The sequence below is a fragment of the Solea senegalensis genome, linkage group LG5 (genome assembly GCF_019176455.1).
Source record: "Solea senegalensis isolate Sse05_10M linkage group LG5, IFAPA_SoseM_1, whole genome shotgun sequence".
Classification (NCBI taxonomy): Eukaryota; Metazoa; Chordata; class Actinopteri; order Pleuronectiformes; family Soleidae; genus Solea; species Solea senegalensis.
This window is the reverse complement of record NC_058025.1, coordinates 15127433-15146787: the sequence shown is the minus strand read 5'-3', so window position 1 is coordinate 15146787 and position 19355 is coordinate 15127433. Positions and strand designations below refer to the sequence as shown.

Below are 19355 nucleotides of genomic sequence, written 5' to 3'. Positions count from 1 at the left end.
ATTTGGTTATCATTAATATTCATTCATTATACCTCGTTTGTGATTATCTCACCTATAAACCATACTGCGTTCACTGAAACAACTCAAACTTGTTATGAGTAAAAAAACATCCTGCACAACTGGTCTGGTGATAACGCAGCTCAGTGATACACAGCTATCTCCAGAATAGTCCGTCCAAGGACAAGACTGTCGAGTGTGCTTCCCCTTCTCGATGACAAAGTGAACTCCACCCATTTACAACAGTTTAAAGTGTTGCACAAACACCATTAAAGCAGAAAGCCTTTAGCCATTTTGTATTTAAGAAAAACCTCGCTAGTTAATTGAGGATGACACTCTCCTTTTGACATGAGAAGATAAGAGAGCTATTGTATCTCAACAGCTCAATTATGTCCACCTTGTAAATTATTATCAGGTAGGCAATGTCATCCCTTGCATCCAGATGAGGATGTTTGTTTGTTATGCAACACCTGCTGTCCAGTCAAACAGAAACCTACAATCATGATCTGCTCGACGACAGTTGTTTATCAGTATTTAATATAGGTCAGATTTAACCTCTCAGGACTGTTATAACCTTCATCTACAGTCTGTTATGTTGTTTCCGTTAAAGGACTTTTTATTTTTAAACTTCCATGGTTATTATATTAACAAATTATATGTAGAATTTAAGATACTGAATATAGCATCTGAGCAACTCCATCCCTCAGTCACCAGGACCTCAGAGGGAAACATGGGATAGGTCAGGGAACCTGTGGACTCGCTGCTATGGTGATCGTCCACTCACTTTGTGGAAAATGAAACTTGAGCAGGTGCAGGGCCATTGTTAAGCTGACTCCACCACAGCTCAAAGGCTGTGGTGAGGACTAAAGTCACATGGTCAAACGCCATCATTCACTGCACTTCATTTTCACAATTCAAAGCAAAGTGAACGTGCAGCATTATCAGTAAATAAACAATACACATTCACTGAATCATCCCTGTGCTGATTACAGATCACACAAGTATGTCTCTCTGTGATTAATGTGGGTTTTGGATTATGGTCTCCTGTAAACGCAGCCTAGTAATAAAGAGCTCCACATGTGGTGTGCCAACAGCAGCAGAGAAGCTTCAACCGCAGCTGATAAGATCAATGGTGTCACCAGGGACTCAATCTCCACTGTAAACAAAGGCCCACTGACCGCAAGAGGAAATAATTTACTGGTGCAGTTTAACAGTTTGCAGAGAAACTCCTGACCTTCTTCAGGAAGCTGTTTATATCATCAAAGGCATGTGGCCACAGATGATTTCAGGGTCACTTCAGAGACTTCCCATCTTCACCTGAGTCACTTCCTACTGGTCTGTCAGACAACAGAAAATTTACGTCACAGGAAAGGTGCTTCTCCGAAATGGTAAAAGTTGTCTCATGTCTTCACTACAGATTTAAAGCATGTTAAGAGTACTGCAGTATGTTACCACAGCTGTAACCCACTTACTGAAATTGAAACACTGAATGAATTACGTAATGTTACCGTCTTTCGCGCAACTTGAACTAACTTGAACGGCCAATATGAAACATTTCCTAATGTTTCTTATACACGAATGACTGGGCAGACTTGTTCTCACAAGCTTGCAATTATAAGTAACTAGTCAGTGTGAGCTGATACGAAAACACACACAAGAGTTAATTCACTAAATGCCAGTCAAATCAAAACCCTGTCAAATAATGCACCAACCTCGAGGACCTAAAGGAGACAATCCTACTTCAAACCTAGTTTTTCTGTACTCTTATCACATTAAATGTGAGATCTCACATTTTTCTACGTCTTGCATGGCGTCTCTTTTTCAAACTCCACATGCAACACATGATGCCAGCTCATATGTCTGTGGTCACACTCTTGGTGAAAAGGTAGAGGCTCAGTCAGCCATGAGGTCAGAGTGACTGGATCTTCACTAGGAATGTGCAGAGCAGCAGCTGTAGACACAACAGTCCCCCACACCACAGACAAAACCTTAAACCAGACCCTCAACCCTGTTCACACCATCTCACAGATATCAAATGTTTAACGGCTGAGTCTCACCGCCCCCCCAACGTTCTGGACTTCAAGCAATCAGATCAACACCAGCAGCAGAATTTAATGAAGCTCTATCTATCTGATAAGCCAATATTAGAAAAACGATGCCGTAATCAGTGTCCACTTTGAGACATAACATGAAATGCTTGCATGCCAGTTTCCTATAGGGCTTAGCATCCACTCTGGTTTCTCCAATCATGTAGTAAACAAACTAATGAAAGTGACCCTCTGACAAATAAGCCTGTCCGTCCTACAAAGAACCTGCAAACCTGGAGAAATATTGAAACACTAATAACAGGAAGAACAAGTGTCGACAAGTGCTTTGTTTAATGCAGAGGGTGCGGTGCAGAGATGTTACCGTCTGTGTCAAGTCAGCAAATCTGAATAGATAAACAAATCCTTATACATTAATATCATTGGATTTTGAATGCAGTCGAGAGGCAGCCAGCGTATATCAGTGTTTATCACAAGACAAACGGTGTGTTCACTTGACACTGTCACTGAATGATAACTTCACAGGAAATGCTCTATGCAAAACAGATATCTAATAAACAGACCAGCTATGCAACGTTTCCCTGTGTTTTCTGGAAGTTATCAGAGCAATCAAACTAAATAAAACTCAATAAGTCACATAGATTGAACTCACCTTCCTCACAAAGTCAGTCAGTGAATGCATTTCCCCCAGTACGACAACCACAGAGAAAACATCCCAAAGAGAACTGTGGGATGTGAGGGAGACATCACCCAGCTGTGTCTCACACGCCTGAGTGTGACTGAGCCAATCACAACTCAGTCGCCCCGTCACCAAACACACACACACACGCACGCTGTAACCTGACAATACCAGCTAGTGAGGGAGACTGCAATATGAGCAGCCTGGTGAGCTGTGGGCTGACAGTCTGCGGTTCTCTCAGCCATAAACAGTGGCATCCACGGCAGCACTTTATGTGGTGTGGAGGGTAATGGGAGTGTGCAGATATTGGGGGCGTTTCCAGAGGCTTAGATTAAAAAGATGCACAAGGAAAGGTTTTCTTGTAAATGTATACCCCCCCTGTCATTAAAAGGGATACTCCACCCAATATTCATCTTGTGAGAATGACAAACACCACCCTCGGGGGTGAACTGATGGCTGATTTGTGGTAACTGCTGCTTAAAGAGTATTAAACCTGAGGCTGAGATTAACCGTTTCTTTAATGATTGATTAATCTGCAGATTATTTTCTTAAGAAGTAATTTGCACAATAAAAAAAATTATATTTTCTTATAAACCCACCAATTTATTGCTAGTCAGCTCTCCCAATTAGTGTTGAGATTTCTGAATAAACGGAATCAGACTACCTTCTTGTGGAATTTTTCAACTTGAAAAGTCTGTACAAGCCTGCATAGCAGAGGGATTATCAAAGTATCAATGGAGCTATTAATTCAATTTGCACCTGCGTTGTCCTACGTGACGTATAATAAACAGGCAGGGCCCATTCCTTTCTCAGATGACTTGACTTTCTTTTCTTTCTTTTTTTAGAGATCAGCAGATAGGGATATAGGGATAATGACACACTGAGGGCAAATTACTGTGACACCATGGACATTTGGGTTGTGAAAGTTCAGAGCGTTTCTATGTATAAATGCAACCACATCCGAGCAGAAAGACGGACAGTATTGTTGTATTTTCTTTTTTACGATATTCATTTTTTGGATACCGCAAGACCAGCATATTAAAAATGGAACGTGACGCAGCAAAACTCTGTTCGAGGTAGGGCTGAAAAATTAATTAAAAAAAAAATTCAAAATTTCAATACAGCTTACTGCAATTTTCAAATCGCAGGAGACGTTCAAGCCAAGATGTGTGTCAAAATTTCATTTTAGATGAATTGTTATTACCTATTTTATTCTACAGACTGAAGAGAACATCTTCAGTTCTCACACAGCTGATCCTTTTAAATATGTTTTTTTGAATGAAAATGAGAATAATTATGTAAAAAGTACCATTCCCTCTGATATCGCTAATCAATCGCATTTTCCATCAAAAATAATTGCTATTAGATATTTGTTCAAAATCGTTCAGCCCTTGTTCGAAGGGGGACAATTTTCACTATTGCACTACACATGCCAAGGGCTTAGGTGAAGAAGTAACTGTGGAAGCAGTTGCAGCAACGATCGAGACAGAGACACACACACACACACACACACACACACACAACTCTGCTGCTCCCTCACTCACTCATGTCCATGCATCAAAAACTACCCCTGTATACTGTGAAAAATACCGTGATATACATTTTTGTTCATACCACCCAGCACTACTGCCTACACTGCCTCCCCACTGTTTTTTCTGGCACTAATTCAGTTGTGATCAAATGTCAACAACAAGCCAATTCAAGTACTAAGGTTTTACTTCAGGGCATCTTTCTGATTTGAGGTTAATTTAATTAACAGCATAACCACACTCACTGTAGCAGAGATGAGATGAGAAAACAAAATATGAACTTAAGCAACTTGTGGCAAACATGTGTTGCTGTTCAAACATTTACTTTTAACCAGTTTTCATTTTGTTGCATCAAAAATGTCTCTGGAGAGTAAGATTGTAATGCAATGGGATACAACATTTTGATCATATCACAAAGCCATAAGCAGCAACTGAATTTTGTGGCAACATGCTGGATAAACCACATCGAATCATCGGGTGTTACATATGTACATGTTGGGGCTCAGGTGAAATAAACCAAATGAATTCATTCCTGTGAATCATATCTGAAATACCAACGGGCACCTAATGACGCAGAGGGGGCATGCATGAAAGAAAAGGGATTAACATACCAGGAAACAAAACATCTTTGTGACACACACTTCGAGGTTTAGCCAGGGTTAATCCCAGCTACACGGAGAAATACCCTCCTTCAGTCAGGTTCACAGCAACAATGTTCCTCCAAACAGAAATCTCAAAACAAGTCGAAGCGCGCACGACTGAATCAACTGACAGTTGTCGGCACAGCTAAAACAACTAGCACCTCAGATGGATGAAACCCAATCCACATCCTGAGGAAGGAAGATTCCAGTCAGAATTTTTTAGTGGACACACACTACTCTGTAATTTGATGTGCCACTGTGAGCTAGACATGTCCTTTGTCTCCTTAGACATTAAATTAGCAAAGCTGCAACTTCAACTCAGTTTACAGCTTCAGCACATGTCACTCAGTGTGTTTATATGCATGTTAGAAGTCAGATTTTAAGACAATAATTTGGTTTTCTTAATGTCATGTAAACACATTAGTCCGCCTATAATCAAGCTCGTCTTAGTGGGACTAACACAACTGGATAATGTGATTCATAGTCTGATGTACAGACTTAGTCAGACTGAAGTTGGTGTTCTGCACCAGAGTTTTCTCCCCAGTCTTTGACACAGAAGTGGAAGGAGACGACGTACAACTGCAGTACTGTTGCTGGAACACAAACAATACGATAGCATCAGCGAGAGTGAAAGCTAAGGAGAAGACCCACTTTTGGACTGATGTACAGCAGTACAGATGTATGAACCATACAGAACCACAATGCGATCCATCTCACCGTGCATTTCGCCATTCATGGTTTGTGTTTCTGTAACGTTAAGGTCAACAGGACGCGTGTTCAATATGCACTAGCTTATAAAGCGATACAGTGCCAGTCACATGTACATACAGAGAACAACAGACAACTTGCTCTTTAACATATTGAATCTAACAATAAGTTTAAAATTATGTTGCAGTGCTTATGCGGTGTTTATTTACACTTTTGTCATTTAAGCCACATAGTGTGTTCAGTGCACTGTAGCCAATTTAGTTAATCTGGATAAATAGCCAAAAAGACTTGTGATTTTGTCTTCAGTTTACTAAAAATCTATAAACTATACAGGAATCTGTTGTTTAATATGCCTTAAGTCAATTTACTGTCTGCTGTGCTGGCCTTGTATTTTACAGGTGCATATCTGAAGAACAGTATTGCTAAAAGTATCGACCATTTGACAAAGATTCAGTTCAGTTTTCATCAAATATGTTGTTTAGTTTTGGTGGATTTACTAAATATAGTAAGTTTGATCTTGTAATAACAGGGCAGTATCTGAGGCTCATGTAGGTCTTCATCCCACACTTAAAAACCTTAAGCAGCTGTAGCAGCTCCCTTCACCTCCACAGTCGAGCACTAAGACCACTCAAAAGTGGTTTTGAAAGGGTTACACAGCAGTGTAGCGCTAAGTGAAAAAAGTACACACAAGTGCAGAAAATCTTCTTAAAGCAAACCCAAAAAGGGCAGTATTTTTAGTACATGCAAGAGAAGCACAACTGGGACAGAAGCCTGCACAGATGTTCAACCAAAACTGAAATTACAACTCAGCACCCTTCTACCTAAAATTACAGAGAAAACACCACAGCACAAAAAAAAACAAAAACTGTGCAGCCTGAAGAAAAGCAAGGCCAGAGTGGATATGAAACCCACTCACATAGCACAGAGGAAGTCATTTCCTTCAAACAAACAGTAAAGAGATGGGAGTCATAATCACAGGGAGGTGGTGGCTGAGGGGTGACACATCTGAGCGACAGAGGCCAGGCTTTGATCATGTGGACAGAAGGCTCGTCTCACCTAGGTGTTAATTGAGAGACTTTTGCCATATGTCCACACAGGCTGAAAGACCTGATGGTGTGGATCCATGAGTGCTGCTGAGCCTGATGTACCAACCAACACCAGGCTGTGCTTCCACCAGATCTGCTTATGTGTTGATGTGAAACCAGAGAGAGGCTGAGGAATGCTCTGTGTGTAGCTGGGAGACATGTGCAGATACGTACAGTTTTAATACTAAGCTTTCTTACAGTACAAGTCTGAGCTCAGATTAGTGTCAGGGCAACAAACAATAGGCCCATGAGCAAGCCGCACACTGACAAATCAATGTATGCCAAAAGTCATGGAGGTTATAGGTGAAGTGATGAATCAGTTAAATATTAACATTAAAGAAAATTAAAATCAGCAGATTATAAAATAATTTGTGTCAATAGTCAAGAATATTTCACTGTTTCAATGTTCCTACTCTCTAACTCTTTCCTACTCTCTAAACTATACATAATTGAGTTTTGTCCTATTGCTTTGACAATGGGCTTTAAAAAAAACAACAATAAAAACGACATTGCATTGATTAATCAAGAAACTAATCATCAGATATAACAATAGAAACAATCGTTCGTTAAACCCTTAAAGATTCTATTACCAAGCTACATTCCTTAAGTAGTTAATACTTAAATTATACTAGGATTGTGTTACAATAGCAACAAAATGATTGGCCTGCTTGACATTGTCATTCACAATGACAAGACTTACTGGCTGATTACACATTAACATGTACACAGAAGCGTGTGATGTAACTGCTACTTTATTAGGTTCAGCCAAGCAACAATAATAAAAGACGTGCAGAGCCAGAAAATTCAACTTCTTGTCACAGTTTCATTCCAAGTTGGGACATTCATTTCTGAAGGAATGCTTTGCCTCGTCCATGTGATGGAATCACCGTTTGTAATCTGTTTTTTATGCCCAAGTGTAGAAAAATGGATTCAGAGATATGCCAAAAGTGCCACAATGGAAGCCTAAGAATTTCATTAAAGTGATGCTTTCACAATGCTCATATTCTTCCTCACTGACACATGAATTCAATTCAGTGCTTTATCAAAAGAAAAAGTGGAAAACTCTGGGTCAGGAGACAATTAAGGACGCTCTGTTTGACCCCAACTCTTAACCAGTACAGTAGGGACCATCATCAAGGTCTGTCTGATCCTAATATGCCTCAGTGAGAAGCAACTCTGCTGTATGGTTTGGACAACACGACAACCAATGGAAGCTTCAATTCTACTATAAGTAACATTTCAAAGGTGATGAGGGTTTCTATCAGAAGTCTCTAATGAGGCTTTTGTTCTAGGGTCATGCAATGCACTGCATTTCAAGCTTTGAGTAGGAGGGATATTAACATTATCAATATCCAATCCAATATCTGAATCTGCACTGTTTGTCAACAGTTGTGGAGACATGTGGAGATAGATGCCCAGTATAGTTCTTTATATTTAAAAACCGACACAATATGCTGCATGCTTCACTATGCACAGACTGTAAAAAATGTAAATCAAAATCAGCAAACGCATTTGAGCCAAGTCATGTTTGGTCCGTTTATTTCTTCTTTTTGGGAGAACAATATTTGTTTCACAGTTGGAGGCATCAGTAGACACTCGAGTTTGTGATATTCATATCGGACACAAAAGAAGTGGTATTGTCCCATACCTACTTTTTAGATGACGCATGAATTTATTTATGCTTTTATCATGTTTTATGTGTTGTGTTGTGTTGCATTTTCATGTGTTGTTCTTGTTCTTTTACTGGACAATGCATCTGTAATGAAGACAAATAGTTCTAGTTGATGCTTGAGACGGTGATGTCAGGGACCGTGCACACATCTGTGCTAAAATCTGATTCAAGATGTTAAATCCCAGGCAAAGATGAGTCATAACGGCTCATACTAGAGGGATTACCTGGTCACATGAGATGAGATGGGTCACTGTTACCAGAGCAAAGGTGTCAAGGAACAACCACAAAGTTAAATCTTAACACAGGGACACTATCTTCAGCGTAGCAGTTGGTGCAAACAGTTATGTATAAACAATTAAACTATGTGCTAATTCATACAAACGCAAAAACATCCTCCATGGGGAGAAGGTGAATGAATGAAAATAATTGATGACAATCTATTTAAAGGCTTGAGGCAGTGATGTTTGGGATAGAGCAAAACTCTGCGGTGACACATGACATGAGTCACTATGGATGATGCAGTGGTGAGGGATTACCAAGTCACATGAGAGAAATTGGTCACTATTACCAGAGATAAATCTGTTAAGAAATCATCACAGAGGGGGCATAAGTAAACTTCAGATGTAGTTTCTGCTCTCTCTGTTTAAGCTTATGTATCTACAGACAACTACTGAGAACAACAACATTATCGGAGATATATGACTAATAAAGATCTCTAATCTGATTTTGACTGGAAGTCACTCGTAAATTCAAAACACTATTTTTTTTGTTCATAGTCTGTACACCAATGAAGTGTATTTAAATAGTAGTCTAGTGTGATTTAGAATTTCTATAGATCAATTAAATAACAAAAATGCTTGATTCATTAATTGTATTGCAATTTATGAAATAAAATAAATATATATATATATTTTACATATTAAATAGTAATATTTATCCCAATATAATTTTCTCCAACTGCTATAAAAAGGATCCATAACCTAACCCTAACACAGTCAATGGACTTCAATGTTTTGAGTCAGATTTTAAATGTTTCAATAGTTTTTTATGATGAAGCACAATTTACTGGTTTCTTAAACTTTCCCAAACTATGTCTTCGTTTATCTGGCATTTAACGTGATCATTATCAACACTATACCGTGATTATGTCTTTGGCCATATCGCCCTTGGGGGTCAAAGTTCAACCCGTACTGGAACTGCAACATGTGAGTTACGCACAACATTTCCACGACACCTGTTTGGCGCGAACCAGCGTTTGGTCACAAGTTGAGTGGAGTAGAGTGGTGTGTTGTGCTGTGGTGCAGTGTGGGAGATTATTAGAAGGAGCAGGTACAACAAACACCATATGACTAGAATGTAATCCAGATTAACCAGCAGCGCTTCATGGGATTGTGTGGTGTGATCTGGTCGCTGCAGGACCACCTGACCAGGAACACGCTGAATTTAAACACACTGTCAAATCAAAGGCTCATAGTGCTCACAGTTATCTTCCACAGCCTCAATTAGTCACGGAGCATAAAGTTAATTTATCATATGCATTATATATATATATATACATATATATATATATATATATACCAGAAGCTCCCAGTAACCACACAGCGTTTCACTTACCAGAGTCCGAGCGTGTCCCTGGCTGTCTGTGGCGCTTTGATGCAACTCCTCCTCTGAGTGGACTCGACTGACTGTCCTTAAAGTCTCAGGGGGGAAAACTCCCACATCGAGCACTAAGGTCACGATAAACAGTGCTGATATCACGCAATCCCCGTGGAACGGTGCATGTCCCGCACCACCAGCAGCACCAACAGCAGCACCAGCCTCCAACCAGTCTCTCTTTGTACTTGTCCCTTCAGCAGCAAGTTGTTCACCGGCGGCGGTCATGCGCAGTCGCTGTCCTGACAAACTGAGTGTGACGTGAATGAAGGTCAGTGTGAGTGAGAGAGACAGACAGACACACACAGCACAGGTGTAGTTTACCTGCGCGCACTGAGCTGCCCTACTTTTAAAAGCGGAGCAGGATATTTACTCTGGAGGCTTCCTGTTGTACGGTTGAAGTACTCCAGGAAGAACAACTTCACCGTGAGTCTTTAAAAGCCAGTAAACCAAGCCCCCTCATTTTTAACATTAACACTATTTGTTGGACGAAATCGGTTCATGAAATTAAGATTTCATTAAACGAGCATACATGTACAAGGGAATTACGTGTCAATTCAATTCACCTAATCTGTGTATAAACGTAAATGATTCTCCTCCGCATAACAGTATAGTTCTTGTCCAGCGGCCATTCTAACGTATAGGGACGTTGTCGCCACTGGCGCATTAATATTAACATTTTTCTATTAACTATTACTTGTCACAGAAGTGAGTTATAAAGTCTGTTTCAAACGCAACTGGACTAAAGGGTAGAAGTATTTTGTTCGTCTCACGTTTGAAAACATATTCATGCTAAATGCTTAAATGTAAATGGCCACTAAGGGTAAATCTGTGCTGTCAACAAACACAAACCAACAGCGTCTAAGACAGAGCGAAAAGTCAAGGTTTTAGTCAATACCGCCATCTTGTGGCGTCATGTTGTAACAGCATTGGATAAAAAAATGAAAATTAACGTATTTAATTTACACATTAACATTTAAAATTGTAATACACATAATAACTTTAGTGAGCCAATGAAATTACTAATGTTTTAGTTCAATTTGACTCTTAAATGTTTCCTTCATTTTACCAATTAGAAACATCATTGAGTTTTCAAATATGTTTTGTGATAACTGTTTGTGTAATTGATACAATCGATAGATATAAAAAACAGATATTTACTGTTTGACATTTCAAACCCAAAGTCCCAATTCTTTTGAGGATGGATTTCCGCAGTTCCACAAAATCTCACTAATCCCGGCAAATCTATCTAATCTCAAAGGAGTTGGATGGAGACCAGTCCATGGTGTACCCTGCCTATTGCCCTATGTCATCTGAGATTGGCACAGCACCCCCGCAACCCTCATGTGGAGGTTAAAGTGGTAGAAGATTGATGGAGTTGATATCAGAAATCATTGAAGGCCAGTTGAGCTCTCTGAAGGAGGATCCACAAACTGACAGGGAAAGGTTGGTCATGTCATGGTTATGGCTACAGTACAGAATTGTTTTTGCTATGTTGAATCTCTGGATATGGTTCATAAACAACAGCAACATTTGACTTACGTCAGGCAGGGGAAAGCACAGCAGGAAAATGTTAATAGAGAACATCCCATCACACACTTCCCACACCTTTCGGTTTTCTATTTTCGTTTAAAGATGTGGCACAATAGTCTGTATGTTTGTATGTCGATGTTTATACAAAAGGGTCGTGTGCAATTAACTGTGCCTAAAGCAAGGCACAACAATGTAGCAGTTTTGGTCTCTACGTCCTGGTTTGCATTACTACATCATATTGTTGGTTGTCTGTACTTCCGGAACACAGTCTATGCTTTTTTTTCTTATGTTTTTGTTGATGCTAATTTGCTGTTGTTAAGCTTGGACATTTCGTTGTTGTTTAGTTTGTGATTTTTGTTGTTTTTGTGGCCACTGTGGGACATTGTCTCTTAGTATTCTGCACTTTAATTAGACTTGTATTGTTATATTGTGTTGTGTTGTGAATTAAAGCAAAGTAAAAACATAAACAACATAGAAGAATATAGAACATTGTATAAAATACTGTAACTATTTGGTGATGGTGATAGGATACAGTAGTCTATAAATTGAGTTGGGTGTAGTAGAAATGGGGTAGGCCTATCTGCCTAATCCTCCAAACATGTGACAAGATGTACATGTAAATGTGTTTGAAATAAAAAATAGATAGATAGATAGATAGATAGATAGATAGATAGATAGATAGATAGACAGATAGACAGACAGATAGACAGATAGATAGATAGGAAAAGTTCACCAGTGTTAGAGAAAGAAGAATGCAAAAGGACACACTATCAGTTGTGAAACTGTGCACACATAAGACTCTTGTTTTCAAACTCGTCTTGCACAATGAGGCTCTGACTGCAGGTATGCAGGTATGCGCAGTCTCCATTCTTCTGGTCACATCCTTCTTCTGCTGGAGGTAACATTGTTATCAGTTTGTTCAGTTGGATTTGGAGTGTGTACGCGCCAGGACCACGCCTCTCCTGCAGATCTGGATTGGTCCACACAGCTTCACCCCCCTCCACGCAGTTCCGCGTTACAGCGCTTTAAAAGTTCTGCAGCTTCGCCTCCGATCTTCACTCTCAGGGCGCACGAGACCACGATCATCATCATCATCATGTCCGATCGAGGAACCTTCGACACTAATGTGGTCACCGTGACCCGGTTCGTCATGGAGGAAGGCAGGAAAGCGAAAGGCACGGGGGAGCTGACAACGCTGCTCAACTCTCTGTGCACGGCAGTGAAGGCCATTTCCAGCGCCGTGCGTAAAGCAGGAATCGCCAATCTGTGAGTAAACAGACCCGAGACTGAGTGGGAGATTTCACTGACGTATAAAGTCACATTAGAAATGAATACGTGTTGCACAGATACAGTAAAGTTTCAGTCTCCTGCATCCACGTTGGCACAAGCCTCGTCTGAGCAGGAGATTCTGGTTCTCTGTGAGCCAATCACGAAGCGTTTCACTGACACCACCACGCCCATTTTACGGTACACAACACAAACATTGTTATCATTTACACATTTCGTATGTGTACTGTCAGCCATGTGCCGACTCTGTTTTAAGAGAAATCAATGTCTTCTCCAAATTAGCTTGTGTTGTGTTCATTTTGTTGCTATTTTTGTTTTTGTTTTGTTTTTTTACTCGTTTTACTTAAATAAATGTGTTTTCTTAAATATTGGCAGCAGTGGAAAAATGTCACAGTTTTCAAGTGACCTACATTTGCAGAAAACTTGTCATTGATTTGACTAGAACCTCAGTTTTTGATTCACTTCCTTGTTCAGTCACTGCATAACTTTGCTGCTGGTGGAGGAAAATGCTGTGTCATGTATGAGTTGCATTCTTTAAAATAACTTGCAACAAAGTTATTGATTTTAAAAAAAGTGCACTTTATGGAAACAAGCACAGAGCTGAATATATGTTTCACAAAAGGTGATGTGCTCCACTTACATGTACAACAGTCTGGTTTTATATGTACAGAGAAGTGACCGTGGTCTCCAATTTCAGTTTATTATCTTCACTCTTTCTGTTTGTTTGTTTGTTATAATTACTTGTGTGTGTGTGTGTGTGTTCAGCTACGGCATTGCAGGCAGCACAAATGTGACAGGTGACCAGGTGAAGAAACTGGACATTCTGTCCAATGATTTGGTGATCAACATGATCAAGTCGTCCTTTACCTCCTGCGTGCTGGTGTCTGAAGAGAATGACAAAGTCATCATCGTGGAGCCAGAATCCAGGGTGAGCATATGTCTATAGCTGACTTTAATTTACATGATAAACAACAGAATTGGGAATCTGCTCCTCATGCTGCCAACAAACACACTTAAGGTCATAAACCCCGTTATTCAAATGAGAAGATCTTCTTAGGATGTGGCTTAGCTGGCTGGGGAACATAAGGTCAGGTGCCTCCAGTTGTTCTCTCTCTTACCTTGCTCTCCCATGTCACTTAAAGACTGTGTGGACACAGAAACAGCCACAATTGCATCAATATCCTTGCAATTTTGCACATTCTTCTCCAGCCCACAAACCACTGTCACAGTCACAAGACACACAAAGAGATAGGTTTACGCAACACACAAGTTTGGATCAAATGATGTCACAAAAATCTCTCTAATAAGCCACAAAATACTTGGAATTGTACATGGACTTTCCTCTGATGACAACTCAGACCTTAAATGTGCTTTGTCCTTTGTGAAGAAACAAGCGTTTTGTATACAAAGATAATATATAGCTCTTTCCACTTCTAGGGCAAATACGTCGTTTGCTTCGACCCTCTGGATGGCTCCTCCAACATCGATTGCCTCGTCTCCATTGGTACCATCTTTGCCGTCTACAGAAAGGTACTAACAAGGTCACAGCAGACCGCTATGATCCTATTGTAAGCGTTATCGTACTCCTGACTGAAAAGAGAAACTGTGACACTATATGAATCCACACTGACAGCAAATTGTACGTCTTCTCCCAGACCACAGACGACGAACCGAGTGAGAAGGACGCCCTTCAGCCGGGTAGGAACCTTGTGGCAGCAGGCTACGCCCTGTACGGCAGTGCCACCATGATTGTGCTCTCCACCGGCAATGGAGTCAACTGCTTCATGCTCGACCCAGTGAGTGCTCTTGGTGGATTTAAGTCCTCTATTTTGTATTTAGTATATGAAGCTCTGGGTAATGTATTTTTTTTTGTTTCCACTTATTAGGCACTTGGTGAATTTATCCTGGTTGATCGGGACGTGAAGATAAAGAAGCGAGGCAAGATTTACAGCTTAAATGAAGGATATGCGAAGCACTTTGACCCGGCTGTCACCGAGTACCTGCAGAAGAAGAAGTTCCCAGAGGTAAAGTAGACTGCAGTGGTCTTCTTACCTAGAAAAATGTACCTGTGGAAACAGGTTAGGGTTAAGTAAAAGTACTTTTCATCCAGATTATCCTACCACTAGCAACCATCAAGTGAAGCCAGAGTTTTCATTTTTAGTTTATTTGTTTACTAATGTGGGATTCCAATGATTCCATGAGCCTCACACTGAGACGTCCCTATTCTGAAAAGTTGATCTTGACCATTACAGGTGTCATTAACTGACTAATGCAGCATTTTAAACAATAACAGGATGGCAGTGAGCCGTATGGCGCCCGCTACATCGGTTCCATGGTGGCAGACGTTCACCGAACACTGATGTACGGAGGCATCTTTTTATACCCAGGAAATGTGAAGAGCCCAAAGGGAAAGGTAACGTCTTGTTCCCAATTATTTCTGCTACAAACAATTTGTATATCACAACTAGTGACGACTGAAAATGATGATAATAATAATAATAACAAAAGGAAATAATGATATTCCACAGTTGTTGATTTCGAGGAACTAAAAATGCTTTGGTTCATCTTTCAAACCAAAAGATGAACCAAAGATGATAATGTTTTCACTGGTTTTAAAACAATGTGAAGCTTCCACAAACTATTTCTTGCCACAGGTTTGAAATACAGGTACAATATTTAGCAGCAGTACAGTATTTATGGGGTTGACTCAAAATCAGGAATAAAATATAGTATAGTAAAAGTAGGTGATGTGAAGATCTGTTGTCTTTTCATGGGAATTATTTAGAAATGTTATGTTTAGGTTGTTTTATCAATCGCAAGTGGCTGTTAGTGATCGTAATAAACAAACAGTACAGTTTCTTTAGTTCACTTGTTGTGATAGCGATACTAAATACCTCTTTACTGTGTCACCATGTTTCTTCACTACATCCTTCCACATTTTGCAAGACAACGAGCCAAACATGACATTGACTCACTGTGGATGTAAAACACTGTTGTCTTTAAGAAATAAAGTGTAACACACTTTATTATTTTATAGTAACACAATGTTTAAGATACTTTTACCATGATCAAGACAAACATGTGTTGCAAGTTGTCTGAGTTACAAAGGATTTAACATGGAAAATAAAGTCTTTCAATAAAATATGAGGATGAAAAAAGTAATGGAGATTGAAATTAAGATGAATTCTTGAGATGAAGAAGTTTCATGTTAAGTATTGTCAGGCTGTTTATTGTATGTTTAACACCATTTGCACTTACAGTGTGTAAAGTCTACGCACCAGTCATTTGTAAGACTCTTCATGTTGTGAATTTATCGAACAACTGCGATATTTTTAGTTTTTGATCATCTTAGAAGGAGATTCCTTACTGATAAGTCCATCTATTCATTACATATTCCATAATTCATACTACTTTTACTGTCAAAGTGGAGGAAAGAAAACTGGAAGTATTTCTAAAGTATTTCAAACCCTGATTAACTGTTGCAGCACTACATAATCAATGAAGGAGAGATGTATGCTTACTTGCATAAACTCACAACAAAAACTGAAAGTAGAACAATCCTTTCAAAAAAGTTTGATAATTCCACAAAAAAAAACCCCAGTAACTCCTCCCTCTCTCACTCAAAGCTGCGGCTGCTCTACGAATGCAACCCCATGGCCTTCATCATGGAGCAGGCGGGCGGCATGGCCTCCACGGGCCTTGAGAACATCCTGGACATACAGCCAGACAACATCCATCAGCGGGCTCCTGTGGCTCTGGGCTCCTCTGAGGACGTGTTGGAGTACGTCGCCATCTGCAAGAAACATGCCCAGAAGTGATCTGGCAAAAAAAAAAACAACTTATATTTCCAAACTGTGTTGCACTGAGACAGTTTTATAGATCTCAATGAAAATTTAGTTTTCATGATGTCTTACGCAGTTTTTCTCTGAAGGTCAAAAACCAAGGTATTTTCATTGTGAAGTCAACTCCGTTCAGAGTTGGTTTGATGCCAAACCAGCAATGTTCATGTTCTGTTTTCAGAAAACTGACAGACAGATAATAGACCAAAGATGATTCAGTGGAAATATCATAACCATGGTTCATAAGCTCAAGTGACAATAACGCACACATTCCACAAACACATCAAAAATGTGCCAAAAACATGCACTAGAAACCTCCAGTCGTGCCTTAATATGAATGAACATTTATTCTAGACATGTGAAGGACCAAAAACAACCTCTATGCAAACCAAACCCGATGCCTTTATTAATATTATTATTATTATTATGTGAACAACAACTGTTTGAAATGATGAATCTCAATAAATGAGTCTCCAAAGACTAAATTGGTGTTTTCATCCGTTTGTTAATCTTCTGCAGTCACCTTTTACACTAACGTGTAGCTTGTATTTATCGCCTTTTTTTGGGCTGTTCTTGCATTAATATCATTATTATTTATCAGACAGAGAAAGAAATGCAATTTCAACATTCTTACAGGAAGACTTGAATGTTTCAAGCGACGTGAAGAAAATGCTTGATGCGTTTTTACGTGTCATAATATGCAAACATGTTGTTTTTCTTTTCAAAAATTAAAAAAATAAAATAACACACGATATTTCACTCAGTGAGGATGACCTATGCGCTAAAGCTCAGTTACATGTCACATGGACCCAATGTCATTGAAGCTCATTCAGCTGTGAGTCTAGTGTGTCCATACTCTTCATATAAAACTCACATTTCTGCACCCAGTGACATAAATATCATTCAGCATATACTTATACACAGAATAATTAAGTATTTTGTGTTGGTAATGGTTGAAACTAAGTGTCCAGAATAAGGAGGTTGAACTGTGTTCTTTTCAATCATAATTTTATTGTTCCCCACTCGCACCTGCGATTACAGCGACTCTGTTTTCAGCTCCTTGTCCAGACAAATGTGGTTAAAAAAAAACAACTTAAGAACCGAACCTCATGTTAGCCAAGTTCTGTTGCAAGCTTTGTGACTTCATTGATGAAAAAAGCTCATCGTTGCTAACATGTTGTGCAGGATTAGAGTGGCCCCGCCTCTACAGACGATACCCAACACCATCACACGCACCACACATCATACACGCTCTCTTCCCCTCCGCCTGGCCCACCTATGTGTGCTTCTGTTGCCTGCATTCTAAGAGGTCAGAGGTCAGCAGCAGCAGTACAGTGAGCTTCAGTGATGCGTTACACTCTGTCGACCAATAGTTTATTTTTACCGAACAAGAACGACTCATGTAAGACCCTGAGGTTGTGTTCATAAGTTTAGAAGTAGTCGGTCAGTACAGGGGGAACAACAGGAACAGCAGAGATGATATGAACTAATGTTTGCGTTATCGAGGTTGTGCCGATCTACTGTGAGCGGGACAGTGAACTCTGTAGCTTTAACGTACATTTCAACACCAGCAAGAGACTTAACAAAACATTCTGCAACACTTGTGATGTAAAAATAACACAATAAATATCTCATGGTTTGGGGAATTGACATTGGAGAGTTTCCAGTTTTCTGGAGCTTTGCCTGAAAAAAGGTCATGTGTAACTTCTGGAGCTTGAATCATACCTCAGATTACAGAAAGATCTTTACTGCATCCAAATATGTTTCAGTGGAAATAGAATAGCCGCGGTAAGTAACAATAACGCACACATTCCACAAAGTGCACTATAATGATGATTCTTATTCAGTTGACTTCCAGTTGTGTTTCAATATGAATGAACTTATATTCTAGATATGTGAAGGACCAAAAAACACCTCTCTGCGAACAAAACCTGCTGCCTTTATGATGTGATTTGTATTCTGCATCACTTCTTCTGAAGTCACCTTTTACAATAACATGTATTTATTGACTTTAGGCAAATACTTCTGTATTTAAAAAAAATAATAAAATAACTAAAACATGGAAGAGTGATGTGTTTTTAGATGACAATTGATTAAACGTGTAACATTTATTTTCCTTTAAAATGTGTTTCCTTTTTTAAAGGGAAACATTTTAACAACACACTGCCTGCAAGTGAGCAGTTCCTTCACTCAGTGGAGATGACCTTTGAGCTAAAGGTCAGTTACAACTCACATGGACCCAATGACATTTGAAGCCCATTTCAGTTGCTGTGTGAGTCCAGTGTGTCTGGATATGAAAGTATAAAAGTCACATCTCTGGACCCAGAGTACAGAATAAGGAGGTTGAACTGTTCTGTATCTGCTGCTCGGAACTGTAGTTTGAAGTTCATCAAAAAACAAAAAACATTACCAACTGGACGTCTCAACTGAGGCAAACAGGACGATTCTTTTTAATCATGATCTTATTGTTCCCTGTGCGAACCTGGATATAATGCATAAAAAGATTCTCTTCCTGTTGTCACAGAGACAATGTTCTCAGCTTCATGTCCAAACAAAAAAAGCAAAGTTCCCAAGTTCTAAGTCTTTTTGACTTAAGTGATGAAAAAGCTGCTCATTGCTTATGTGTTGTGCAGGATTAGAGTGTCCCGGTATCTACAGATGATACCCAACACCCATCACACGCACCA

The 19355-nt window shown here is 39.6% G+C and overlaps 2 protein-coding genes across 3 annotated transcripts in view; one reads left to right on the top strand and one right to left on the bottom strand.

Moving 5' to 3' along the window:
* The window catches only part of kank1a (KN motif and ankyrin repeat domains 1a), a 43564-nt gene extending 33338 nt beyond the window's left edge, over positions 1-10226 (bottom strand). The window contains exon 1 of one of the 2 annotated variants that reach the window (XM_044025957.1): positions 9971-10226. The gene's annotated coding sequence lies outside the window, so the exon portion shown is untranslated. Of the gene's footprint in view, positions 1-2694; positions 2836-9970 lie in introns of those variants that run through there. The other variant, XM_044025958.1, reaches the window with a different exon arrangement.
* A 2292-nt stretch (positions 10227-12518) lies between these two features.
* Positions 12519-17153, top strand: fbp1a (fructose-1,6-bisphosphatase 1a). The gene is made up of 7 exons (XM_044027213.1): positions 12519-12808; positions 13595-13757; positions 14267-14359; positions 14485-14625; positions 14716-14853; positions 15123-15242; positions 16456-17153. Exons 1-7 carry the CDS (start codon positions 12639-12641, stop codon positions 16645-16647), a joined length of 1017 nt encoding a protein of 338 aa, XP_043883148.1. The 5' UTR covers positions 12519-12638; the 3' UTR covers positions 16648-17153.
* The last annotated feature ends 2202 nt before the right edge of the window (positions 17154-19355 follow it).